The following is a 27,989-nucleotide window of genomic DNA, read 5'->3' as shown; positions in this document are numbered from 1 at the left end:
TGCAACACCTGCCCCTTCACTTCCTCTCTCCTCACCGTCCAAAGGCCCAAACACTCCTTTCAAGAGAAGCAGCATTTCACTTGCATTTCCCCCAACTTAGTCTACTGCATCCGTTGCTCCCACTGCGGTCTCCTCTACATTGGAGAGACCAAACGTAAACTGGACAACTGCTTTGCAGAACACCTGCAGTCTGTCCGCAAGAATGACCCAAACCTCCCTGTCGCTTGCCATTTTAACACTCCACCCTGCTCTCTTGCCCACATGTCTGTCCTTGGCTTGCTGCATTGTTCCAGTGAAGCCCAACGCAAACTGGAGGAACAACACCTCATCTTCCGACTAGGCACTTTACAGCCTTCTGGACTGAATATTGAATTCAACAACTTTAGGTCTTGAGCTCCCTCCCCCATCCCCACCCCCTTTCTGCTTCCCCCTTCCTTTTGTTTTTTTTTTCAATAAATTATATAGATTTTTCTTTTCCTGCCTATTTCAATTATTTTTAAATATTTTAAAATCTTTTATGCTCTCCCCACCCCCGCTAGAGCTATACCTTGAGTGCCCTACCATCCATTCTTAATTAGCACATTAGTTTAGATAATATCACCAACTTTAACACCTATGTGTTCTTTTGTTCTATTGTTGGTGATATCTTTTGATGATCTGCTTCTATCACTGCTTGTTTGTCCCTACAACCACACCAACCCACTCCATTTCTCTCTCTCTCTCCGCGGCCCCCCCCCCCCCGCCCCCCCTACCCCCCCCCCCCACCACCCCCCCCCCCCCACACAACTAAAACCAGCTTATATTTAAACTCTTTCTTGGCCTCGAACTCAAGTTCTGTCGAAGGGTCATGAGGACTCGAAACGTCAACTCTTTTCTTCTCCACCGATGCTGCAGACCTGCTGAGTTTTTCCAGGTAATTCTGTTTTTGTTTTGGATTTCCAGCATCCGCAGTTTTTTTGTTTTTATTACCGAGGGGTCTGCTCAGCAGATTAGTTCCTCAAGCTGCAATCTCAGTCTATTCCACAATCCTTGGTTCGTCCTCTGGAATGGCCACTTTCCCATCATGCCCTGAGGGCTTTACTTGTTAGCTATAGACCCCCTTTGATCCATTGAGCATTAGCAAACTGGATCATCAAAGAAACCTCGACCATACTCCAACTTGCACAAGCAGTCATCCAAGCCCACTCTGTGTTACAATTCTTCTTATTATACTAGATTCAGATACCATTAGCCCGCAATGTATACAATCAGTCTCAAGAGTCCCTTTATTAATAATCTCTCATTTTGTTAATACATCGCTCAGCAGTTTATCTGTTATCTTACTATCAACTTCGTCCATCATTCGTTCGCGTTTTCATACATACAGTTCCATATCCATTACTCTTTGCATTTCCACTTTCCAGCATTTAAACATAATTAAAATGTATACCTGGTATATCAAAATCAGAATCATAATAACAATTACAGCATGAGAAGCAATTCTTATCCATGAATGTATCTGTACATTTGTCCCCCAATCCCAAACATCATCCCACCAATTACTCTCCTTAATATTGCTAATATCCTTAGCTATTCCTGCGATGTTTTGTTCAACTTCTAGGTAGGTCACAAAGGTTTTAGTTAACTCCTCCTTTGTTCTCGTCAAATGTTCGGGCAATATCTTGATTTCTGTCAAATAGTTCTCCCTATAATTTTTAAGTTTCCCTTTTATTTCTTCTGTTACATTCACATCAACTTGTCTTTTATGAATGTCTACTAACTCTATCCTCTCTATCCTGGTTAAATGAAGGTATAGTCATCTAATTTGGGCTGGGCACCACTCTGGTAATTAGATCCCTGATATATTCATGATTACAGACACCAATTCATGATGTACGTTATCATATAAAACCTTTCCCGCATCTCTCAAGACCATTGTCTGGGCCCTTAGTTAGTATAGGACAAGCCTCAGGAGTTGTGAACAGAGTCTCAGTAGTTTGTTCTACCATCTGAGGTGTGGTAGTTAGCCATGAGGTGGTCTAGATTATTTTGGGCACACACCAAACAATTTTCCACATAGTGCTTCACATCCCTGTCCATGTTGGGACACCAACACAAGCTTTTAATTTGCTCAGTGGTTGTCTCTATCCCCTGGTGCCCCTGGATATCATGACATTGGCATATTACTTGATTGTGGTCTTGGGTTGGTACCATGTACCATCCGTCCTTTAGGATGATCCCTACCTTAACTTGTATCTTAACATTCCACATGTCATATGATGCAGGGCATGCTCTGTCTCGGATTTGTTTTAGGTCATTATCCATACATTGGGTCTCTACTAGGTCCTCAACCTTAGTGTGGCTGATCTTGACTGCGCTTACTTGCTCACCTACTGGGGATTGCCATGGTTTTCCTTCTCGGGTACCTAGTTTTGCCAATTCATCTGCTCATACAGTCCCATCAGGGGATGATTTATGGTAAGCTTTCACTTTGACTATACCATATTCTTGTCCTTGGGCTGTTTGGATAATGTGTTTCAAGAGGGGCGCAGATGGTAAGGGTTAACCGTCTGCTGACACAAAACCTCTCGTTTCCCAAAGAGGCAAGAAATCAGTTAAACTGCTGCATACATACATGCTGTCTGAATATACACTTATCAGTGGGGGAAAATTTTCAGGGTGGCTAACCACATATGGTACTGCTGCCAACTCTGCAATCTGAGCACTCATTTTAGCTGGCAGTTTTAGAGCTCTCTCTGCTAGCAGGGTACCTTGGTGGTCTTCTGCATAGATACCACATCCTGTTTTCCTAATTCCTCCTCCACCAAAAATTTTTAGGGTCTGACTGATGATATTGTCCCCTCCATACCCAGACATGTGTAGGACTTTCACAGCCGCCTGTAAGTTATTACATTTATCGGTCATCTCTACCGCTGCCTGACGGGCAGTATCACGTTCTCTGGTTACCAGTTCCATTTCCTGATGTGCCTTTTCATCAGCCTGGAACTGATTCAGATGTATCAGATGCATCTGATTTTTTTTGTTTCTCATCCACTACTTCCTTTTGTAATTCACATACAGTCTGTCTTCCAATTTCTAATTCTTGCATTAATGCTTTTTTCTCTTGCATTAGTGCCCTTCTCTCTATTTCTCAGTGTTTCTGTCCAGCAGATCCTGGACCCTCCAACATCTTGTCTGCGTAATCGACCCATTTGGGCCATTTAGAGTTTAGGTACTCCCCGAGCACCCTCTCCCACTCTGGCATCTTACTCGCCATTTTCTCCATTTGCCCACTACGTTGGTGGCTTGAGCACGCTGGTGACTTTAAGTCGATCACTCAATTCATGCCACCCAGGGACACTAAAAATGTTGACCCTTTTCTTCTTTGAGGGTGTCAACACAACGTAATGGACAAAGGTATATGCTCACAGAATCTTAATCAATTTTAACCTTTTTTTTAATACTCAAATCACTTAAAACATACATGCTTTTAATCATACACCTTTAACTGATCACTCTTATTCATCCATACTTACAGTAAGTCACAAGACTCATGGTCTGGATTTGGATAATACCTGTGCAAGGTGAACTGGCCAGGCTCCCTCTGATGGGTGGTAATTTTCTCTGACTACTAAACTCAGGGTCTCTCCTTCGCGATGGTTGTTCCTGGGTTGTCGCTGTTGAGGCTTCAAACCCACCTATTTTTATACATTTGCTTCTGGTCTCCAGAATGTTCGAGAAGGTTATATCATCCAAGACCCCATGACCCTGAGGTCATCCTCCAATTCAATGGTCGTTACAAACAAGATGCATCTGTTCTTTGTTGTTCCCTTTATCTGTCCTTAACTTAGCGAGCTTTACCTCCAGAGGTTTCATGTTGAGCAACCATTAGCATGAGGGGTCTGTTCAGCAGATTAGTTCATCAAGTTGCAATCTCTGTCTTTTCCACGATCCTTGGTTTGTCCTCTAGAATGGTCACCTTCCCATCATGCTCTGAGGGCTTTACTTGTCAGCCATCCAACTATATACTGGACCCTGAGGGAACACGTGAATCACATGCTGGTGGATCCTCATTTATGTGGCTACACCGCAAAGCAACTATCAGAAGCTGGGAGGTCTCCATGCAGCAGCTTCAACGTTGCTGAGACTTTGGAACTTCACGGACTTCCCACAGGCTCACACCATTTTCCACAGTCTCCATTGATGCTTTGGACCTGCTTCGGAACTTCATGGACTTCGCCATGGGTTGGTATGGATGAAGTTGGGGAGGGAAGGAGAGGAAGATCTAGGTGTGATTTGGAGAGGAAGGTGCATGGGGCAGTTGAGGTTGGGGGTTGCAAAGGTATTGGGGGGTGAAGTTGAAAGGAGGGATGCGAAGGTTTCGGGGGGGTGAGGTTGGAAGGGGAAAGGAAGGTGTGCAGGGGGAGGAGAGAATATGGGGGGATGAGGGTGTAACTGGGGAGAATGGTGTAATGGGGGAGGAAGATGTAAGAGAGGGAGCTTGAAGTGGGGAAGGTGTCCGGGATAAGGTGGGAGTTCTGAGGGGGGAAGATGTCCGTGGGGGAGAGGGACCTCGGAGGGGGGAGATGTCCAGGAGGAGGAGGAAGTTCAGAGGGGGAAGGTGTCTGTGGGAGGAGAGAGTAAGTGTCAAAGAAGCTTTAAGGGTGGTGGAAGGTACTGTGGGGGTGATGGAATGTCCAGGTAAATGTGCAAGGAAGGAGTCTGTGGAGTAATGACTGCCTCATGGGGAGCGAACACAGGGTGGGTGTGGTAGGATAGAATGGTGAGTGAGAGAGGGGGCAGAGGGAGCCAGTAGAGTGGGAGGGTGCGTCAGTACTGGTAGAAGGGGCGGCGAGGGTCGTTGGTGGTGACACGGAGGCAAACACAGACCCTGGGGGTGGAAAGGAGGAAGTCAGGGAGGTCAACGTGGTTGGGGGTGGGATTTTCAGGAAGTAGGGAACATGAATGTTCACCTGAACATTTGTGAAGGAAAAGGGTTTAGGCTGTAGGGTAACAGTGGGGAGGTCGAAGGTGATGCCAGGGATAGACTATGATAGGGGAAAGGACATGGTGAATGGGGAGGGAAAAGGACGAGGGAGCTTATCAGAAACCACTAGAACCATTTCACACAAATCGAAAGCGAGCGGAGCCTCATGTTGGACGGGCACAGGTGCTGCATGGGAGTGCGATCAGTGGGTGGGTGGAGCTGCAGTTCGGCTCAGACGGACAACTGAGAGAGAGCCCCAGCAGGCAGCACTGAAAATCCTCAGGACAGTGAGATGGGTGTGATGGAGGAAGGCTCCGCGTGCGTGGGAGAGTGCTCGCACAAGGCTCCAAAAGGCCCTGCCACACACATACTTCTCCCTCCAGATTCACTGCTGGGCTGGCTGTGTGCAGCTGAACTGCTAGAGGGGAGGGGTACAGGAGGAGGGCTCGCTTAGCCCGTAAATGAAGCTGAAAGACACCATTACACATTATTCAGTGAAAGTGAATATATTTTCAGATTATAAAGTGACAAAATCTGTGCAGCCACTTGTGATCAGAATTTCTTAACTTTTCTAGGCCTGACACTTCTTCTGGATGCTGCCCTGACATCTGCAGCAGGGGCGGAGACAGCCTGTGCTATGGTTGGCCCCGTTGCCTCTGATGACTTTGACGTGCGTCCTCTGGAGAGCTGAGGCCTTGAGGGCCCTGGCTTGCTTTAGCTGTCCTCATGTGTGCTAGCTGCCCCCTCTGTGGTGACAGAGGATGAGGTTGAGGGGGTCACAGGCAAAGGGGACTTGTAGGAGCAAACAGCTTCTGAGATCCCTGAGTGTATGACCCAGGGATGTCCAGCTGCCACTTCTCCTCCCTTTAGGTGCCGAGGGCCCTGGTCTGACTCCTTGAATGGAAGGAGCACCTGGAGGGACGTCAAGTGCCTCATTTCCCCCTCATGATGTCACTGCAGGAACTTACTCATGGCTACCGTGATGGAGTGTAGGACTGCACACATCTCCACGTTCTGTTGGACCAGGGTCTCCATGATGTCCGCCACCCTTTCCATGGAGACATCCACAAGTGCACATGTGGGCACCACTTCATCAGAGAACAGCTGGACGCAATCCTCCAAATCACGTGGCACTCTGTTGAGGGCTTCCAATAGCTCTGCGTGATGTTAACCTGCCTTCTGCTGAATCTCAAGGACGTGTTGGAAGGCCAAATCCAGAGGCTTACCATCTGACTGATGCCTGACAGATGCCTCTTCCCCAGCAGTCCTCCGAGTGCCGGGGAGCTCAGCTGAATCTGCCTCCTCCTCCTGCAGACACATGTCTGTGCGGTAACCAGCAGATTGTGAACCTGAGCCTGCTCTAGATCTAGGTCCCATCGAGGTGTGTGTCTCTGCACTGACACAGGGTGTGGGTAAGTGCTGTGACTGGTCTTCCAGACTGTTTATTTCCAGCTTTTCAATGGACTGGGCATCCTCCTGGATGGAGCTGAGGGACTGACTGGCTGAGGGTGTCAGTTCCTTGGCAGAGCTCCCTGTAAACCAAAGTAGAGATAATTAGTGCATATCAGCACAGTCAAAAACAGGAGAGTACTCACAATTGCGTTGAGAAAGGGATGATCTGGTGCAGGATCCTCATATGGGTGTTTGCCGCTGACCTCGCCATCATTACATGCACAGTCCACGTCCTCACCAGTCAATGTGATGGCACACTGTTCAGTGAGGGGCCTAATGTTGGTCACCCCACCCCAATCAGGGACCTCTCCCTCCTGTTGTGAGCCAGCTTCTCCCGCATGAAAACATATGGAGGGAGTGTGAGCAGGACGCATGCCACAGCAAATGATAAGGACGCATGAGATATTTGTGTGGTGAGTGGAGCCATGGACAGGATGAGGACGCAAGTTCAAGATGATATGAGCCTCATAGAGATGTGAAGGTGTGTGTGAGAGTTAGTGGTGTTGTCCCTTGAGGCATGAGATCCCTGTGGATGTATGATTGGTTGGGAGTGTGTGTTGAGAGCAATGAGGTAGTTGACTTACCCTGGTGGAACGGATGGGATCATTCATTCTTTTCCTGCGCTGGATGGCTGACCTCAGTGTACCATTAGTGCTGACCACCGCTGCCACTGTCTCTAGGTCGGATTGGTCTGGTGGACCCCTGGGCAGCCAGAGCGGCATTAGAGGAGTATGCGGCGGCCTTCCACTGCATCCAGTAGGCACCACAGAGTGAGGGCTGCCGTCACCTTAGACCAGACCATTTGTCGCCTGGAACAGTCCTGGTCTGTAGACATGGGGTAGAATTTTTGGGCCGGTGGACGGCCAGAATCGATGGGCCCGGGAGCAGCCTGGGAACAGGTCACCACCCATGATCAGCCCCTGACCACAATTTCACGCTGGCTGGCCAATTAACGGCCAGCTAGCATGAAAGGCGTGCTGAAAGGCTCAGCGTTATTTCATGCTTGAGTGTATCGGGCACACGCCCACATGCCAAGCAGCAAATTCTACCCATGAAGTTAGGCTATGCTCTGGTGTGATTTAAATATGGTGCCCAGAGCGAGGAAGCACTGAGGTCACGGCGTGGGAGGCAAATCCGAGCCCACCCGCCAGCGATCCAGCGCGTTTGCTATGAATACATTATTAATGAGGCGCCAGGAAGTGGATGATATGGGGCCAAAGTCCGCCATTCGAGCCAGTGGGTGAAATATCATTTTTCACACCTGCTACCGCACTTAGTGGAAATCTGGGATAATTCCGCCCATAGCCTTTTGGGAAAACCAAAGAAAACCCTTACAGCTCGGTTGACGGAAGCCATCTCTTCAACTCACAGAAACCTGCTGATGCATGTAGGGAAATCCCACAAACAGCCTTTGCTCTAAGTGCACAGATGTAAATCCCTTCAATTCTTCAATGGAAAAATGTGCAAGATCTAGTCGTTTAAAATAGGCACTGAAGTAAAAACTTCATAAGGTTATTAAATATAAAATAGAATTCACTTCAGACTGAACAGTGTTGGTATATATTGGTCTCTGGCCTGTAGATTTCTTGAGTCCTGCAAATGATGAATTTTCAAAAAAACTTAGTCATTTCATTTTGAAACATATACTTTAATATATTTAGCTTATTTAAACCCCTATCGCAGTGAGTAGAGGCTTTAGGCCATGAGGAGAAAAAAATAGCAGGTCAATTTTTCTCAAAAAGCACTTTGAGCTTTTTGATTGGCTCACCTTTCTTGTATGGATAGTTCATCCTAACTAAACGTTCATGATTTTTCACAGGTCCTAATCATTTTTCATCTGTAGTTTTCTAGTCACTTTCTGCACATTTAAATTGTGTATTATCTATCTACTCAGTTCTACTGTTTACTTTAATCCAATTATTAAATTGTGACAGTAAATTGTAACAATGTAAAAATGCAATGTCAAAAGTGGTAAAAATTATAACAGCCACAAGAGAAATTACAAACACGAAAACCTAGATTTTGCAGTCAGCAGTGAATTGACAATGCTTCCATTGATCTCGAAGAGAGCTACCCTCAAAGATCTAGCAATCTCTGTGACGTAGATTTCACCAAGTCAAGGTGATCACCCTGTACCAAGGAATAGTGATGTCATGAAGCAGGTAGCCCCGTCACCCTCTCCCCACCACCGCCCGTCTCCAAATCCTACTTCTGCAAAAATAGCTGAAAATCTAGCCCCAGCAATACACCCTATGGTGAAACATTGAATCTCTGACAGCAAGCTTTGGAATTCTGTGTTTAACTGCACATATGTGGGCTCCAGATATTGCTGCCAGTTTCTGACAGTTGCTGGCACAAATGCTGACAGTTTTTCTGTCATTACTATCACAAAATCTAGGTCAAAGATTGACAAATGTAAATTTTAAAGTCTCTAACAATGATGATATAACAGCTGTTTCAAAAAAAACACCATTTTTACATAGCATACTGGAAATCAAATAAAAACAGCAAATCATGCCTTTCAAAGGGGAATTGGATAAGCATCTAAAGAGAAATAATTTGCAAGGTGACTGGGAAATGGCATGGAAATGGGACTAGCAGAGTTGCTCTTGCAGAGAGCTGGCATAGACACAATGTGCTGAATGGCTTCCCTTTGTGCTATAACTAGTCTATGATTCTGTGATTTTATGAATGCTGGAAATACTCAGCTGGTCAGGCAGCAACTATGGGGAGAGAAACAGAGGCAATGTTTCAGGTCAGTGACAGAAAGTTAGTGACAGAATTTAAACATTTACAGAGGCAGTGAAGTGGTGGGGGGTTGGGGGGGTGCAACAGAAGGACAGAAGGCAAAAGAGATTAGATGACACAAACTGACAGTGCAAGGCAAAGAGTTTTGGTAATGGGAAAGTAAAGAAACATAAGGAAATTTAAATGGGAATAGCAAAACCATTACCAACAACTGCTTTCTGAAAAAAATGGGACAGAAATTATGATCGAAATTTTGAACTCAAGAAACTTGAGGAACAGCACCTCAGAATTCCATCGAGTTCCTACAGCCTTCTGGACTCAACTTTGAGTTCGACAATTTCAGAACGTATTTAATGGACCTGCCCACCTTAAGGCTGGTGGGCAGGCCAGGAGCCCCAATGGGAATTAGAAAAAGCATGAAACCTCATCCACGGGCAGGATGAGGTTTCATGTAGGTTTTTAAAAATTTAATTGAAGTGTTTTTAAAAGTTATGGACATGTCCCAACTCATGTGACAGTATCAAATGAGGGGACATGTCAGGGAATTTTTTTTTTCTATTTTTAATATTTTTTAATGTACCGCCGAACTGCCTGAGGCAGCACTTAGCCTCAGGGAGATGGGTGCACTCTTTTGTGCGCATGCATGAAAGAGCACACTCTTGGGTTTAGGGATTCGTCCCCCCACCCCCCCCCCCCCCCACCCCCTCCCCCCCCACCCCCACCCTACCACCCCCAGCGCACAGGGAGCGCTTAGCACTTCTGTGCGGACATCACGCTGGGCGGGCCTTAATTGACCTGCCCACATAAAATGGCAGCACGCCATCGACTGGGGGCGGTGATCTGGACCTGGGAAAATTTATTAATTTTGCTTCCCAGCATCCATAGTATTTTGCTTTTATTACTTACTCTGTGTCACTCTAACTAGTACTTGAAGTCTACAACCATTATTTTACATACAAATTACTTTTCTTCATACAATCCAAATCTTATATTTCTTTTTGTATGTGCATCTTTATGGGCAGAATTTTCCCCCGTCGGTGGGGGGGGGTTGGGGGGGGTGGGGGAGTTGAAGACCGGGCACCACAAATAGACTGTATACCATTTAGAGCAAATATAATAAGGAGGAGGATTGCATTTTAGAAGTGGAAATGATTTGGACAAGATGGAATTTCAGTCTAAAAATGTTTAATGTGAAGATAATAGTTTCAAATAAAATAAAAATGTAGCTATCTTTGAAATCACTAATAATTCTTGAGGTTTCTGCTGATTTCAATTTTTTCACATTAATTGTTTTCACAACTCCATAATCATAGAGTGTGATATGAAGCCAGCAAAGTCAGGTTACGTTGTTGACTCTGTCAGTGTTCTCACCCATTGACAGTGAAAGGCTGTGCCTGTGCACTTGGGTTCAGCTCACTGTTTCTAAATGCAGAGTTTAATTAGGAGAAAATCAGGGGAGTAAAGTGCTCTTAAAACTTAAAATATTCAAAATTACATTTTAAAATTGGGTTCACATGGGACAGCAGTTTAATCCAATATATCTGAAACCCATAACTTTCTTCTGGAATTAGTCTCACTGTTCTTTCTTTTAGAGTAGTCCTATAGTTAAATGGCTTCTGAGATCCATGAATTAAACTACTAGATTCCCATCAATGTTCACCCTTAAGTACTTTTCACTGAAATAAAAGCATTTGCGTAACTGGCCAATTATGGTATTTAAGTGCTTTGAGCCTCCTGCTGGCCAACAGATTTCTTGCCATTAATCTTTCTATTCAACTGCCTTGTATCAATGGTTAAAAGAGTCAAACTTTGAATTAGAAAAGACAGTTTTGTCTGGATGCTTTCATGGAATGTATATTGGAAACTAGTTGTGACTTATATTCTATTTTGAAATATACATTTACTGAGAGCAAAGTGAGAGCAGTTATAGCAATTGGAGGAGCTAGCCCCCTCAATAAAAGCAACCTTTCTAAATACTGGAGGAGAAGAAGATACTTTGGTACAGGTAACATTATAAATATTCTATTGAATAGCCAAAGTTCATACCTAATGGTATTCAGTTTGCTGTGTTTATTTTTTCATATGCTTTTAATTGAAAGAAATCATTTATTTCAAATGTATTTTTTTATTGCCCTGAGAGAGTCACTGCATGGAATTATCAGTAAGCTAAGAGTTGAGGGACCAAATATGTTACCTAAATTAAAACTGATCCCTTTGTTAAATTGGCCTGAGAACCAAGTGATCTGAGAAAAACCTGGCAGCACCTGATTGTTCATATTGAATGGATTGCTATAACTTGGGAGGCAGAAGGATGATGTTCATCCAAAGAGCATACTTGAAATAGACACCATGAGTAACCTTGTGGAGCCCTGAACAAAAATGGCCTCGCTGCAGACTGCAGCAACTTAACTATGGCTGGAGTCACATGGCCCAGATGGCTTTTTGGCACTGCACAAGATTGCAGGAGAATCAGATGTATTGTCATCTTCAGAAAGGACAGAATGTGCTTCTTCCACGTGACACTGCTACTTGCACAGGGTTGCACCTTAGCGCTCCCACTGCGCTGCATGAGAACAATGTAGCAGTGATATGATGTCTTGGAAACTCCTGTCCATGCTGTCCTTCAAGCCTAGTAAGCTGTAGGAGATAGTGGATCTCATAGCCTGAACAGCAACTGAACAATTGAGTGTCCATCAAAATTGCTTTTGCTACATTCATTGTAATTGAGAGACCCACTGTAATCTGCATAAAAGTGACCACACCTCCATGGCTCACTGCAATGGGTGAAATTTGCAAGAACTTCACACAAGTTGGAGGTCAGTTCCTCTACACTGTAAAAAATTATACGCAGCTCCCTGGCAGGCAGTGCAATGCAGTAAATGGTTGCCAGTTTACAGCTCTGTCAATCTCTTATTGGCAAGCTTTCATCTGTGCCATCTACAGTGGGGCTAGGATGTAAACTTGCACTCCATAAAGCTAGTTCCTGAGAACTCCTTTCCACCTCCTTTGCTCCTGCTCAGTTGTGCCCAGTGATTGACCCAAAGCTGACCCCTTCAACAAACCCTCTAAAGTACAAGGCATCCTGATTTCTGTGCATGTGTGACAGCAAGGGGCAGTGCATCTTCCAGAACAATCCTCCACATTTTCATTTTGCCAGGGCCTAGGACTCATGATGAGCCTGGAAGGAGGAGAGGGAGAGAATGAAATAGACAAGGGTTTGTACTTAGTGGCAAATGTGAGCAGTGGCAGTTGACTTATAGCACCTGGTTCTCATGCAGAATGTGTCATGGAGAAAGTTCAATGAGAGCAAAAAAGTGGGGTAAGATGGCCAAATAACCTACAGAACCTGTCCTTCAGAGTTGGCACCTGCTATGCTTCTGGCTCACCTCCTGGCCATTACATCCATAGCAGCTTAAACTCTTATCAGTCTGGCTTGTGCTAGAACCCAGATCAGGGAGTGTAAAGGAAACGACTAAGTACTTGATCTCTGCTCACCATTTCTGAATTTTAAGTAAGTTTTATTAGGAGATAACCAGAGGTGCACAACTCTGTTAAAATTTAAAATATTCTAAATGGTAATTTAAATTTGAGTCCACATGGGACAGCAGTTCAGTGCAATATATCTGAAATCTATAGCTACCTCCTGGAATTGGCTGCTGAGTCTCATGAATATGCTACAAGATTTGCATCAATGTTCATCCTAAACTACTTTTCACTGATGCAAAGCAGTTACCTAACTGCTACCTAACCTAATCTAATTATAGTACTTAAGTGTTTTTTATTGCTGGCTCACCCTATTGATTTTTTTTTCCAAAATACTAATTGTCAGGTAGGCTTGTTATTCACATCTTCTTGAAATTAGCAAATACAATACCAGTGTATTCTTTTATATCTTTTTTCTTTTGTAGTTTGGATAACAGCGACATTCAAGCCATGCATCGGAGGCACACTACACTTCGTGAGAAGGGAAGGAGACAGGCCATCCGAGGTCCAGCCTACATGTTCAATGAGAGGGGTAAAAACTTGACACCTGAAGAGGAACGCTTTCTGGATGCAGCGGAATATGGAAATATACCAGTGGTGCGCAAGATGCTGGAGGAATCAAAGACTTTGAATTTCAACTGCGTTGACTACATGGGGCAGAATGCTTTACAACTTGCAGTGGGAAATGAACATTTAGAAGTAACAGAGCTCCTTTTGAAAAAAGACAATCTTGCGAGGATCGGTGATGGGCTACTGCTGGCAATTAGCAAAGGTTATGTGAGGATAGTAGAAGCAATTTTAAATCACCCAGCCTTTGCCCATGGACATCGTTTGGCCATCAGCCCTCTTGAGCAAGAACTTCGGGATGATGATTTCTATGCCTACGATGAGGATGGTACACGTTTCTCTCAAGACATCACTCCTGTTATTCTTGCTTCTCATTGCCAGGAATATGAGATTGTACATATACTTCTGCTGAAGGGAGCACGGATTGAGAAACCCCATGACTATTTTTGCAAATGCAGCGAGTGTGCTGAGAAACAAAAACGAGATTCATTTAGCCATTCCAGGTCCAGGATGAATGCATACAAAGGATTAGCAAGTGCTGCCCATTTGTCTCTATCAAGTGAAGACCCAGTCCTTACAGCTTTGGAACTAAGTAATGAACTAGCACAATTAGCCAATATTGAGACAGAGTTTAAGGTAAACCATTTTAGTTCTTTTAAGCATCCTCCATATGTCCCATTTGGTTGCCAAATTTAAAGATTAAAAATGCTCATTGGAACATGTTTATTCAAGAGAAATTTCCATTACCGTCAATTTGCCTTGAACCTGCTGCAGCTGTAATATAGGCCTTGATTTTCACTGAGTCGGGATGACTTGGGAGCCCTTTAAAAATGATGGGCACATCTCAATTCTGTGATTCCCAACCCCATTCTAGGCTTTCCAATTTTCACCAGACCTTTTAAAAGTGCAGGCTGGGGTCAAAAGCCTGTACCCTGTACCCCTGACCTGTCCAGGTCCATTGTGGAGATAGGCATGTCCTAGTGCTCCACAATGTTCATGGAGTCAGGCCAGCTTCTCAGAGTCGTGGTTCACGGTACCTCAGAGAAAATGAACATTTGTGTAATTGACAGCAGGTGTCAGCCAAGCAATGTTTTCTCTGGGGCTCATGTGTTTAAACAGACTAATGGATTTCTGGTTCTCAGCCAAGCCACATTATGTATTCTTGGCTGAGAAATTATGAGGCTTGTTAAAGGCACTCAGTTTGAAATTTTACAGCCCAGAGTGCTTATTTGTGGCATTCACCACTTGAGAGGGAAAAGAATTTGGACCATGGCCTGGTTCAGCAAGTCTCTGTCCCTTTTGTTTTTGTTTTGAATATCTTAAAGTTCCACAACAAATGGAGACAAATGTTTTTTTTCCTCCTCAGCTTGCACAAAACCTCACTTACAGAGTGAAAAGGTGTAGCAATGTCCTTTCTACACATCCCCCACTCTGCTGAAGCAGGCACCCCTAATATGCCAAAAGTGGCACAGCTGCTTGCCCAAAATATGCTACCCTGACACAATGATTTGGGACAGTTAGGGAAAAACTCATGTGGCAGAAGTCCAAAATGCGATGGTGTAGCAGTACCCAGGGTAATACTCTTGGGACCCAGGTTCGAATCTTGCCACAGCAGATGGTGGAATTTGAATTCAATAAAAATTTGGAATTAAGAGTCTAAAGATGACTATGCAACCATTGTCGATTGTTGTAAAAACCCATCTGTCCTTAAGGGAAGGAAATCTGCTCTACTTACCTGGTCTGTCCTACATGTGACTCTAGACCCACAGCAATGTGGCTGACTCTTAAATGCCCTCTGAACAAGGGCAATTAGGGATGGGCAATAAATGCTGGCCTAGCCAGTGGTACCCACAGCCAATGAATAAAAAAAAAATCCAATGTTGATATCACTCCTGAATCTTAGTTCCCTCTCATCCAGCTAATGATTGCTGGTTTAGTCCTGTATATAAATTATTTCTTTTTTATGGTAATTTAATATCCAGATTTTAGCATTAGTATTTCAATCTCAATTAGCAATGCTCTGTATCTCTTCCCTTAACATTTGTCTACAACCGACTACTAGTAATGTATCTCCTAACTGTGTAGTATAGTGTAGTAACTTGTGTTTTGGCTGCTATTGCAGGATTTTGTAGCTTTGATGATGAACATACTTTACTAAAGGATGGTGCAGCTTACAAATTTTTCCATTGTCATTGTGCACTTGGCAGGGAGATTTTTATTTTAAATGTTCTTCTAATTTTACAATTTTCTCCTGTAAATGGTGACCCAAAATTAATTGCTGTTGTAAATGTGGCACCCATTATATTGGATAGGGCTCCTCTTGTAGGGATCCAGGGCGCATGCTAAAGTAATTTAAGACATCTGTAAAATTTTAAAATAATGATCCTATACTTGTAAGCTGTTTTTTAATGTAATTGGGCTGTCCCAGTGCCTGACTCATCACGTGATAAATTTGCTCAGCAACTTGTGGCAAGGACTCTTCAATAGTGCTATTTAAAGGGCTCCTCAACAGGTTAGTCACTGTTTTGTCCTTTTTTGGATACTGGGTAACCTCTGGATGTTTTCCGTGCTATTTTATGACTTCTACAAATTTCTGATTTCTGCTACACATGTTTTGATAGGCTGACTGCTTTTGTTTGCCTTCAAAACAGTTTTACTGGAGTCATGGGTAGGTTTGCCTTTGGGGCTGAAGGAGTCGGCGAGCAGCCAAGACCACAGAATAGAGTAGGAGCAGCTGGCAAAAGATGGAGAAACAGGTCACTGTGCAGAAAGTCATGCCCACAGCAATTCATCAAGGAGCAATCTTCTAATTTAATTTCACTGAAGAGAAATGTGTCAGATGGCCCCAGAGGAGGCCATCATCCGGCTATGTTACCTCCTGCAGCCATAACTCAAGCTTTGAATCAGGCTATAGACAGTTCCGCAAGTGACTGTAAAGTTACCGTGGCCCTTAACCTTTATGCAACATATTCCTTGCAAGCTGCAGCTGAAGACATCAGTGGCATCTTCCAATTTGCAGCTCATCATTGTATCACGGTTCTCTATGCCAGAAGGAATACCTACATCTCTTTGCCAATTTATAGAGCAAAGTAGAAGAGAGCTGTAGACTTTTCCTGTATTGCCAGGGTACAAGGTGCCATACACTACACCCACATTAATTTGGGTGCCCCCTACCACCACTCTGACATTATTTTGAATAGAAAGAGTTTCTGTTTTCTCAGCATCCAGCTGGTTTGTGAACAAATGCAGCACACCATATCTGTGCCTGGTTTCCTGGCAGCAGTCATTATTCAGTCATCATGCGCCAATCCTCTGCCACCTTTATACCAAAAAAGTTTGCAGGTCACAGGCTGGCCACTGGACACCAAGGACCACCTCCATCAGACGTGTCTCAGAACTCCTGTCAAGAGCCCAGACCTGATTCCAGAGATGGCCTACAGTGAGACCAATGCTGCTACCAGAAGGTTTATCAAGCAAATGGCTGATGCGTTGAAGCTGCACTTTGGCTGCCTGGATTGTTCAGGAGCAGTTTGACACAGCTCTCAGCTTGTGTCCGAAGTTGTGGTCGTCTACTGAATGTGGCACAAATTTGCAATAACGAAGGATCACTCATTACCACCACCAGTGTAGAAAGAACTGCAGAAAGAAAAGGAGGAGGAGAAGGAAGAGTAGTATGGAACAGGAAGAGCAGAAGGAATGTTGACCATCAGTGTTCCTTGCTGCCATAGCTTTTAGACAGCAGCTTATCCAAGAGGGCTTTAAATAAACCATCCTTCCCATCCTGGTACAACAACTGCCCCACAATTCTTATTTACTACCTTACTTACTACCACCATCCGATTGCCTTTCTGCAGTCCAGGTTTATGAGCCTTGCCCGCACTTCAATACAAATAATCAAACCAACACAAAATCTAGAACAAAACAAAGATTGTCCAGCACCTCAATTCAAACAGCGTGTGATATTTAACAGAAATAATTGATAATCATCCTTTACAACAAGTATAGCGCTCAATTGCTGTGCATGACTTATCCTAGCCTTCCTATGGAGTATACCCCAAGGCTTTGACGATGGGAAGCCATGAGCTTCTATTGAGAATACTTCAGAGGTTCCTGCTGGATGAGCAGCGCTGGACATTGAGAGCTTGGCCGTAGAATGCAGTATCTCAATCAGAGCCAGAGTTGTGTAGTCCAGTTGGCTGTGTGATACTAACAAGGGCACTGAAGGAGTAGATGGTGTGGGAGCAGGCATGCCATTATCCTGAGAGAAGATAGCGGCTGCCTCTCCCATGGCATCTTAGCACCCTGATAGCTCTGCATTAGACTGTAAATGTGATGTAATACTTGGGAGCCTCTGTCAACACTAGCACCAGAGCCAATTATGGAAGTAGTGTGAGCTGCCAGCAGATGCACCACCATAGTGGATGCCACTGTCATGTTTGTGGAGCAAACCACTTGCTCTATGTTGGACAGAATGGTCCCCATGCTCTGTGCTAAGGTCTGACACAGGTTGGAGCTGGACGCCTTCAAGCTCTGAACTATTGTATGTGTGAGCTCATTGGTAGGCTGTCCAATATACTCCTGCATTCCCATCAGCCTGGAGTTGAGTCCTCTGCAACAGAGTTGGCACATGGCCTTGTTTACTGATGCACAGACACCTGTAGCATCCTTTTTTCTTAGTTCCTCTGGTCACTCTTGTGGCTAATGATTTACCATGTGAAGACCCTTTCTTTAGTCTGCCTTCTGAAGTGTGCACGGTGTCTTGTGAGCTGATGGACATCAGATAGCTTTAGTGTGAAGGAGACCAGAGAGAGAAGTGTCTTATGAATGCAGCCGCAGTTTGTCACATAGGTCAGGATTTCATGGGACAGTGGTAGCCCCATCCGCCAAATGGAAAGTCAGGGGCAACCCTGCCTTGGCCTGAGATGGGAGCCCTGACCCAATTTTATATTATTTACAGTTAAGTAACTTGCAGCAATATGCCAAGTGGAAAAGTGAAGTTTCGAAGCAGTCCCAGCTGAGAAACTGAGATGCCAAATTAAGGCGCTACAGTGTCATCACTGGTGGGAATCTGACCCAATTTTACATGCAGCCAATTAAATGTCTGCCAGCGAGGCTCCCATCCCCCAAGAGCTGCCAGCCAATCGGAGAGCCAGCAGCTTTTCAGCCCTAACAGCACCACCTGAAGCAGTGGCAACTGTTGAGACTGTAATCAAGCAGGACCAACAATGATAGAGGAGGCCCTGGAATCCAGATGGGGTCAGACTCACTTGGGCCAGCTAGGCTGGTCAGTGAGGGTAGTGAAGGGTGCTTGGTGAGGACAGGAGAAATGTTTCCAAGGTGGCAGCCCTCCCTCTCCGAACCCACTAAGAGGCCACCAGGGTATACCTGGATGTCTACACATGTGACAATGGACCCCCACTGCCAGTAAAATCTAGCACCTAGTGGGAGGTGGCCCTTAATTGGCCACCTACTGGCCTCAGGGCTGGAGGGCCCTCCACCACCTTCCCCACCACTGGTAAAATGCTAGCGGTGGCAGGAAGACAACAGGCACGCCATTCCCTGCATCCCATCTGACATTTTGCACCCCCCCACCCCCCAACTTCCAGAAAGCTCCCTGAGGCCCTGTAAATCCCAGCTATCAGGTGTTCAGGGTGGGAGAAAAATAAAGATATAAATAGAGGATGTGTGCCACTCAACAGAATCTTGACTCTTACCCTTAATAGCTAGTATGCTTTTTTCCACAAGCGAGGATGTGCGGGCAGGCTCAGGTTCCTCTCAAGTTGTGCACAACCTTCTGCAAAAAAGATGGAAGTGTGCTCGGGACATCATGAAGAAGTTTAAGAGAATACGTCATTGTGAAATATGTAGGGTGTAAGGTGTGAGGTGGCGAGGGTTGCAGTAGTGTACATATCGTAGTGAAATAGTATATTGGTTGGGAAAGTGAGGGTTGCAACAGTGGTGAAAGTAGGAAGTAGGAGAAGGAGGAGAAGAAAGTGGAGTAAAGTGTGGTGCAATGATAGTAGGAGAGTGAGGGGAGAGCACTATTGCGAGTAGTGGGACTTCAGCTGGTCCATGAATGAGGAGAGGAATGGAGAGAAATTGAAGGGATAGGATTCTTACCTTGGCAACTCTGGTTAGATCATTGAGATTTTTTTTTTAGCACTGAATCCATGTCCTGGCAGCTACACTCCTGACATCAACCCAGCCCTGACATACTGCCCTCTGAGAGAAAAAAATCTCCATCTTCTGGTCCACCACCTAGACGAGGGCCTCCAGCACTGCATCAACAATAGTGCTGGCTATATGTCAGGCGCATAATAATGAGCTGGGAGAACTAAGTTAGCATAGTCCCTGCAAACACGTGAATAGGCAACAGCAGTGCATACCCTGCCTTCTGCATATCTGTTTTTAATCGAATCTGTTGGCCGATATCTCATATTGGCCTTTAGTTCATTGAGTAGTATTGGTCCTCTTGGTTTTCACCTTAGTTTTTGTGGAAACTTAAATAGTGGTTTCTCAAGCAAGTTGGCCAAAGGAGCCATCACAGATCATGGTGACCTTGTATTCACCTGACATCTGTGCATGACTCCTGCAGGAATCACTGGGTAAAAATCAGGAGTGGGATCCTAAATGATCTTGTCCCTCCCTTTCCTGAGATCAATTTTAGTATCCCCACAGATCGAGGTCAGGGCATGGATCGAAACTGCAGTATTTTGGTCTGTGTGGCTTAACACCACAAATGGAGAACTTACCCATAACACATTAGAAGAGATTGTATTTTACATCAAGTGCACAGCACAGAAACAGACCATTCCGCCTGACTGGCCTATGCTAGTGTTTATGCTCCACACGAGCCTCCTCATCTAACCATATCTGCATATCCTTCTCTTCCTTTCCCCCACCTGCACATATTTAGCTTCCCCTTAAATGCATTTTGCATCCTCTGCAGTGAGATGCCAGTATGTTGCATGTTTGCTTTGAATAGCAGACGCAATCACTGCAAGTTGCTTGTTCCTGTAACCCATGGTTAAATATTCCTTCAAATTTAAAATAATTTTTATTTACTTCATTCAACACTCAAAAAATTTTGTGAAAGCACCTAATGATCTAATGACAGTAATGAGCTTCAAATCATTTTAGTACTTGGCTTTGCCTCATGCCTAGGACAGTCAAACCCTAATGCGCGTACAGTTCAGTAAGTTATAGAAATGCAGGGCATAATCACACAATGACAGGCCCATAAAATTGCAACAGCTGAATTGATGTACTTGTAAATATAACCAAGTGACTGCAGTACTTGGCAGAATCAAAATTACACTTTAAAAGTGTGATTAATCTATTGGATTTCGTAATAACTCAGACGCTTAAACTGAATACCTTTTTATGCGTTGTACAAATGAGTTATTTCGATCTACATTTTCAATGAAAAGCAGACCAAGCAAGTGCAGTTCAAGATTTGTATTTAAGTGTGATCATTTGACGAAACAGTTGCATTTTTACCAATATTTATGAATAGAGCAGAATATCATGTGATAACGTTTATCAAATTTGATTTTAGTATGAAACAAATTAATTGTCAAAAATTACAGTTCACACTAATAAGAAGGTGATTTATTTTCAGAGATATCAGTCATATAATTTGCACTGCACTGAAGATTGGATTTTCTCAGGTGTTCTCCAGATTGTCTGCTGTAACTTCACCTAAAGTTTGGCAGACACCTGAGAGCAAAACGTGTTTTGTTTTAGTGAATCTTCTACCAAAGTCACAGTGGACAATTAGAAGAATTCCCCGTGGTGCTATAGAGTCATCTACCTCTTCGAAATTTAGGGAGAAATTTTTACCTCAAAAGTGGGTGTGTTTGGGTCGGTTAGAGGCTAAAGATTAAAAACTCGAATTCCAGCTGAAACCCGCCTCCAACACTCCCATTTCCAATTTTAACAAGGCCGTACGGTGGGTGGGCGATGGAACTGCTCCAAGGAGGCAAGTTAGCTCTTTAGATATTATAATGAGGCTGCGAGTCTTATTGTTACTACCCATTTTGTAATTAAGTTTGGAAGTCCAGGTTTCCTGAGCCTCAGGAAACCTTGCAGCTAAACTTTTGGTAAGGACCATCAGATCCTGTTCATTCACCTGCTGGATCCAGGGTGCCTTCCTGGACAACACCATGCAATTGAGCACTCCACCTTTCTTCTGACCTTCACTCAGTTCCACGCCACTCGACTGGAAGCTCAGCCAGTCAATCAAGCTGGCTTCCTGACAGGGAACCTTTTGGTGAAACTCCACAGCATGTGAGGAACCCCAGTGTCTGGGTTCCCAATGCTTCACTGACACCACCTTCCCCCACCCCTTCCCATCCCTTACTGGTTAGGTAAATTCAATTCCCGTCTTTAGTTACTTTTGTTGAGGTTAAAATCCAAATTCAATTCCATGCTGCAAAACCATTTGTGAATTAACTTTAAAAATAAATCATGATTCATATCAGAGGTACATTTTGCCAGTGCTAGAGACATTTTTCATCATCATCCATCAGGCTGGCTTGCAACCATTTCACAGCAAATTACAGACAACAGAGAACAAAAGAATCATGCGCACTTCCCTTGTAATTGAATGCTGCAGGAGGTGTTGGGCAAGAAATCGACTCATTACTTAAATATTAATAAAAATTCTTAAGTTGGCTCTGCAATTCTCCCATGAGAGGGCTTCAAAGCAGCCATCCAGTGAAGATATAGAAATGAGATAACAAATAGATAAATTGAATATGAGTATAGATTTACTGCCAGAAGTTGCAACCCAGGAAGAAAACACAAGAGAATAAAATCTGGCTAATAGTTCTTAAATATCCTTAAATAGATTTGATAAGTAGATTAAAATAGTAATTTTTGGCACCAAATCATTCATTTTGGAAAGGTGACCATCCAAGTCAATCTGAATGCAGGATATCATAGGACAAAAGTTGGGGCATTAATTATATTCTGCTTCTGGTGTCTTTAGCATGTGATAATGTAGAATTATACAACACAGCTAAGGAGGTCCTGTAGAGCAGTGGATAATATCCCTGCCTCTGAGTGAGAAGCTCCAGGTTTGAGTCCCACAACCCCAGGACTTGATGGCCAAGGGAGGTGTGTTCACAACATAGCCAAACAGGTTGAGTAACAACCTGAAAATCCTTCCAACACATGGCAGGCAATAAGAGTGGGAGAGATTCCTGGTCAGCGACGTGATCATGATTCATAGCTCCAGACTACAACATTCATGTAAAAAGTGCATGTTGCCACACTCAGAACTCAGACTTCCTGGGGGATCTGTAACACAGCACAGATACAGGCCATTCAGCCCAACAGGTATATGTCAGTGTTTATACTGCACAAGCCTCCTCACATCTTCTTCATTTCACCTCACCCATATAACCTTCCATTCCTTTTGCCCTCAAGCACATATCAAGCTTCCCCTTAGATGTATCTAAGTTAATTGTTTCACTCCATATGGTCACGAATTCCACTCTACATTCCCACCACTCTCTGAGTAAAGAGCTTTTCTTGAAATCATTTTCAGATTTATTAGTGACTTTCTTATATTTATGATTCCTACTTTGGATCCCTAATTTTGAACTCCCATGCATGTGAAAACAGCTTCTCTACCAAACCCCTTCACAATTTTAAAGACCTCGATCAGGTCACCTCTCAGCTTTTTTCTTTTGTAGAGTAAAGAGCTTCAGCCTGTTAAATCTTACTTGATAGTTATACCCTTGATATTCTGGTATCTGCTTTGTAAATTTTTGTTGTATTTCCTCCAGTACTTCTATTAACCTTTTGTAATATGGGCCAGAATTTTCTTGTCGGCGTGGTGGGGGGGGGAGGGGGGGGGGATGTTGGGCCCTGAACACTGACACGTAAAATGATGCACGGTGATGTCGGACGAGCGTCCCGACGTCACTGCGCACCGTCATGATATTTAGATGGGTGGGTGGGGGCGCGATGTTCTTGGATGCGCGCCCGCCATTAATTAATCATGCCTTTGAGGCAGCAATTGATGGCAATTTTTCAGGGCTGGTGAGATCTTCAGGACATTGCAACGGGCAGGCGGGTAGGAGACATTTGCATAAACCTCATCCACAGGTGGGATAAGAGGGGTGAGTGGGGTCGCGACTGGTATCTGTTAGATATTTAATTGTGAAAGTTACTGATATTTGCCTGTGTGAGCAGGAATATGTCAAAACTCTTCGCAGCTGCTTGGACAAGAGTAGCGGCCTTCAGGTCAGGACTCTACGGGGAAGATCATTTTGGGGCCTGCAGGTTTCAGAAAGCCTTCCCTTAGCCTGGGAATGGGAGTTGTGCTCTCCACTGGAGGCACCTCCTCTGAGGAGGAAGGAAGGGAGTGAGGACCAGAAGGGGGAGGAGGCCAGGAGTCCACATTCAGCCTCCAGAGGCACCACCTTTGGGAGGACAGGTGCAGGCACAAGGGATGCAGGACCAAGAGGAAGTCCAAGGCAGGAGGGGCCGCAGAAGATGCCACTATCCTGCTGCCAGGGTTTACAGGTGGCGAAGCAGCTACCTCAATATGTCTGAGGTGCAGTGCCGAAGGAGGCTCCATCTCTCAAGGGAGACAGTCACCTCCATTTGTCAGATGATTGGGCCCGGGATCTCCGCTAACTGTGTGGGTGGGCACCCCATGCCAGTCACACTGAAGGTCACGGCTGCCCTCAACTTCTCTGCCTCTGGGACTTTCTAGGGATCAGTGGGTGATCTTTGTGTAGTCTCCCAGTCAGTTGTCCACACTTGTATCAAGCAGGTGACAGATGCTCTGTTCAGGCGGGCATTGACTTTCATCAACTACTGCTGGGATGAAGCCAGCCAGACACAGCGAGCCAGAGGCTTCGCAGTGATTGCTGGCTTCCCCCACGTCCAGGGTACAATAGACTGCACACACATGGCCATCAAGGCGCCAGCGGGTGAGCCTGGTGCCTTCGTCAATTGGAAGGGCTTCCACTCCATGAATGTGCAGATAGTGTGTGACCACAGGATGCTGATTCTACAAGTCTGTGCAAGGTACCGAGGCAGCTCCCACGATGCTTACAAACTCAGACACTCGCAGGTGACAGGGCTCTTCAGTGTTCCAGCCCGGCTGGATGGATGGCTGCTGGGTGACAAGGGCTATCCCCTCAAAAGATGGCTCATGACACCTCTCCACCATCCAAGAACAGAGGCTGAGCAGCAGTACAATAGGAGACATGCTTCCTCGTGGAGACAGTTGTGGTGGAGAGAACCATCAGTCTTCTCAAGATGCGCACCCGATGCCTGGACCGTTAAGGGTGCGCACTCCAATATCCCCCAGATCGTGTGTCACTGATAATGGCTGCATGCTGCATTCTGCACAATCTGGCAGTGCAAAGGGGAGGTGCAGTGGATGAAGAAGATATAGATGCAGATGCTTTGGCTGTAGATGATGAGTCTAGCAGTGAGTCCAAGGATGAGCACACACAGGAGAATGCTGAGGGGGTAAACGCTGATCCAGGCATCCTCCAGGGAGGCAGGGACACCCAGGAGGCTTTAATCCAAAGAATCTTCAGCTAGCCCACCACAGATGGACCTCCAACACATGCCAAGGCTGCAGGATCCATACTCAATATCTGAGTGCTAAATCTGCCTGAATAGGAACATTAACCTAAGGGCCTTGTCAATAAAGCTCAATATCAAACAGCTCACTCATAACGTCATGGGTTCCCGTCCACCTGCAGAAATAAGGAATCACCCTGAGCCATGCTTACATATCAGCATTTAATGATATAACAAAATGAAGTTCAGAAACAAAAAAAAGGCGTTGCACCTCACACCAGGTGGTCATGAACTAATAGTGGGGCAGCATAAGAGCACCAGTGAGAAACTTGTGTTGTGCCTAAGGTGCCTTACCTTTACGCTTATGAATGCTACGTCTTGGTGCTCCCCCCTCGCTGGCACTGGCATCTGAGACAGCCTGCTCGCTCTGCTGTCCTGTTGGCCTCGATGACTTTGGCGGCTGTCCTCCGGCGCGTGGAGCCTTTGATGACCCTGCCTGGGAGGGAGTGGCCAGCTCCATGGTTGTCATCTCCCCAGTCACTGCAGCCTCATCGGATGCCATGGTCACTGGCAGAGGGGCGGAGGAGCTGCTGCCCTCATCCAGAATGTCATGAGAGGAGCCCACAAAGATGACAGGCAGCTGCTGCTCTGACATGAGGTCGCTTCGGACCTCTCTGCTCACCGTGGAAGGATGGGCGCCATCCCACACTGGCACTGACTAGCTGAGGTCGATGCTGCTGTGAGGGCTTGCAGATCCAAGCGCAACCCCAGGACGCCCTGATTAGTCTTCTGGAGGAGCCTCTCCACGAGAGTCGCCACTCTCTCCATGAGGCTCATTGCATTGGTGATGCTCTGTGTGGACTCTTCCAGCACGGGCACCATGCTACACATTGCCTCATGTATCTCTGCCAGATCCTCCCGCATACTCTGCTGCACTTCCAGCATTTGCGGCCTCACAGACGACCCCAGAGGCACATCATCAGCTATCGACTGAGCATGTTCCTGGTTCCCAGCAGTCCTCTGACTGCCGGCGTCATGGGCACTCTCTGTTTCCGCCCGCACCTCAAGTGAGTGTGAAGTGCCCTCACTGCTGTGCCCCGGGAGATGAACTGATGATCTAATTCCCACCGAGGTGCTAATATCTGCACTGGTGCCTGCCTGGCAGAGATGATGTGACGCTGGTGAATCAAAATGTTCGGGGCCCTCGGGCGTGAGAGGTGGCCCCACTGCCTCCTCATCCCAGCACTGCTCCGGTGAAGAACAAGGACATTTCTTTAGTTAAAGTGCAGACAATGTCAATGTGCATTCCTGTCCCCCGGATCATTATGTGCTCATCCTTCCATAATCAATGGTCAACCCACGTTGCAAATTTCAATCACTGAGCATTCAGCAGTGCTATGGCTGCTGGGACACACATGGTGACCTCAGTGCTCAGCAAATATACCTCCCCATGGCATCCCAGCCTCACCGCCACTGGTGAACCTGGGCTCATGGCGCCTCTTCAGATTCATGGCCTGCTGCTCGAATGGAGCCACGATGGCCAACTGGCCTTGGCTCCGCCAGTCCGCATCTGCTCGGCAGAATTGTGTGCAGTCTTCTCTTGAAAAGGAGAGAGGAGCATTAATTAGTCCAGCCTGTACCTGGATTCCCATCACATCCCTGTCCACCCAGCCAGAGTGGGACATTGCAGGACTCCAGTTCTTCGTCACCCCGCAGCTGCTGCACACTCACGCAAAGAAGCCAGGGCTGACCCTCTGCTTGCCCACATGCTGCCTCCATCATATTTGGCAGCACAAGGTGTAACCTTGCAAAACAAGGAGGCACAAGCATGTGGAACGCAAAGACCAGCAGATGGATTGGTGCCCCACCACCTGGAAGCTCCCCTCCCAGCATGTTAACACCCTGACTTTGACATGCTTTGCAGTTCCAGCACTCTGCCTTGGTGCAGATTCTTGAGTTTGCCCCTGAATCTATACTCTGGGTGTCAGTGTCACACATGCTGCAGGTGCAGAACCCATCTCAGCACAACCCTCTCAGGGTGAACTAGGCATGGGCAATATCTGCTGGCCCACCCAGCGAGGGAAACATGCCGTGAAGGATTCAATGCTGTAGCTGCACTCAGAGTTGTTGAGGTGGGGGCACCTTGGGGGGACAGGCTGACGGCTGCACTAAGTGACCTCTGCCAACGTGGTACTCACCCTTCCTGAGCGCAGGAGGTCATTGAATCTTTTGCAGCACTGGACCCATGTGCGTCGCACCACATCATGGGAGCTCACACTCTCGGCCACCTCCTCCCATGCACGTTTGGTCAGGTGAGGGGGCCTCTGCATCCTGGCCCTCAGAAGCAGGACCTCCTGCTGCACTGCCACCCTCTCCAGGAGGGCAGCTAGGCCTCTGGACTGGCCTGCTCACCAAAAGCCCTCTGGTGAGCCCTTCTATCTGCCACTGTGAGCAGCCTTGCAAAGGCTGCCAGCGCTTCATTTAAACAGGCCGCCGGGTCGCCATCGGACCCGATGGTCAGTGCACTCCCGCTATTGCCCGCCTACTCCCACTATCCTCAGGAGTTGGGCATTATGCTGTAAGGCCCGCCTGCGTAAAATGGTGGCGCAGACCCGATCACAGGTGGCGATCGGGTCCACACCATCCCGCGTCCACTCCCACTCGGCTGGCCCGACGGGGAAAATTCTCCTCATGGAGACAAGGACTGTGCACAGTACTTTAAGTAGGGTCTATCTAACCTTCTATTTAAGTTTAATATAACTTCTCTGCTTCTCAAGTATATTCCTCAAGAAATAAACCCCAGTGCTTTGTTTGCAGTTTTTCTGGCTTTGTTAAACTGGCCCACCTGTATCACTAGATCCCTTTACTCCTCCATCCCAGTTAGACATATTTTCCAAGGAATATGTAACCTCCTTAATCCTTTTTCCAAAATGCACCACCTAAATTGAAACTAATTTACCATTTGTACACCCATTCTACAAGTTTGTTAATGCCATCATGTATTTTGTCATAGTCCTCCTTACTACTATAGAGCCCAACTTGGTGTCATCTGCAAATTTTGAAATTATACTTCTGGTTTCAAATAATTTATGTAAATAATGACCAACTGTGGTCCCTACGCTGATCCCTGTGGAATACCATTTTCCATCTTCTGTCTGTCTAAGCAACTACCTTTAACTCCTATTCTGGTTTCTCTTTTGTAGCCAGTTTGCTATTCAGT

At 45.7% G+C, this 27,989-nt stretch overlaps 1 protein-coding gene across 1 annotated transcript in view; it reads left to right on the top strand.

The window, feature by feature from the left end:
• The first annotated feature begins 13,087 nt into the window (after positions 1-13,087).
• The window catches only part of LOC121281187 (short transient receptor potential channel 7), a 129,607-nt gene continuing 114,705 nt past the window's right edge, over positions 13,088-27,989 (top strand). The window contains exon 1 of the mRNA XM_041193949.1: positions 13,088-13,852. Coding sequence (XP_041049883.1) covers positions 13,100-13,852 — 753 coding nt within the window. The 5' untranslated portion in view covers positions 13,088-13,099. The remainder of the gene's footprint in view (positions 13,853-27,989) is intronic.

Source organism: Carcharodon carcharias, chromosome 8, assembly GCF_017639515.1.
Source record: "Carcharodon carcharias isolate sCarCar2 chromosome 8, sCarCar2.pri, whole genome shotgun sequence".
Classification (NCBI taxonomy): Eukaryota; Metazoa; Chordata; class Chondrichthyes; order Lamniformes; family Lamnidae; genus Carcharodon; species Carcharodon carcharias.
This window is presented reverse-complemented; position numbering and strand designations above follow the sequence as displayed.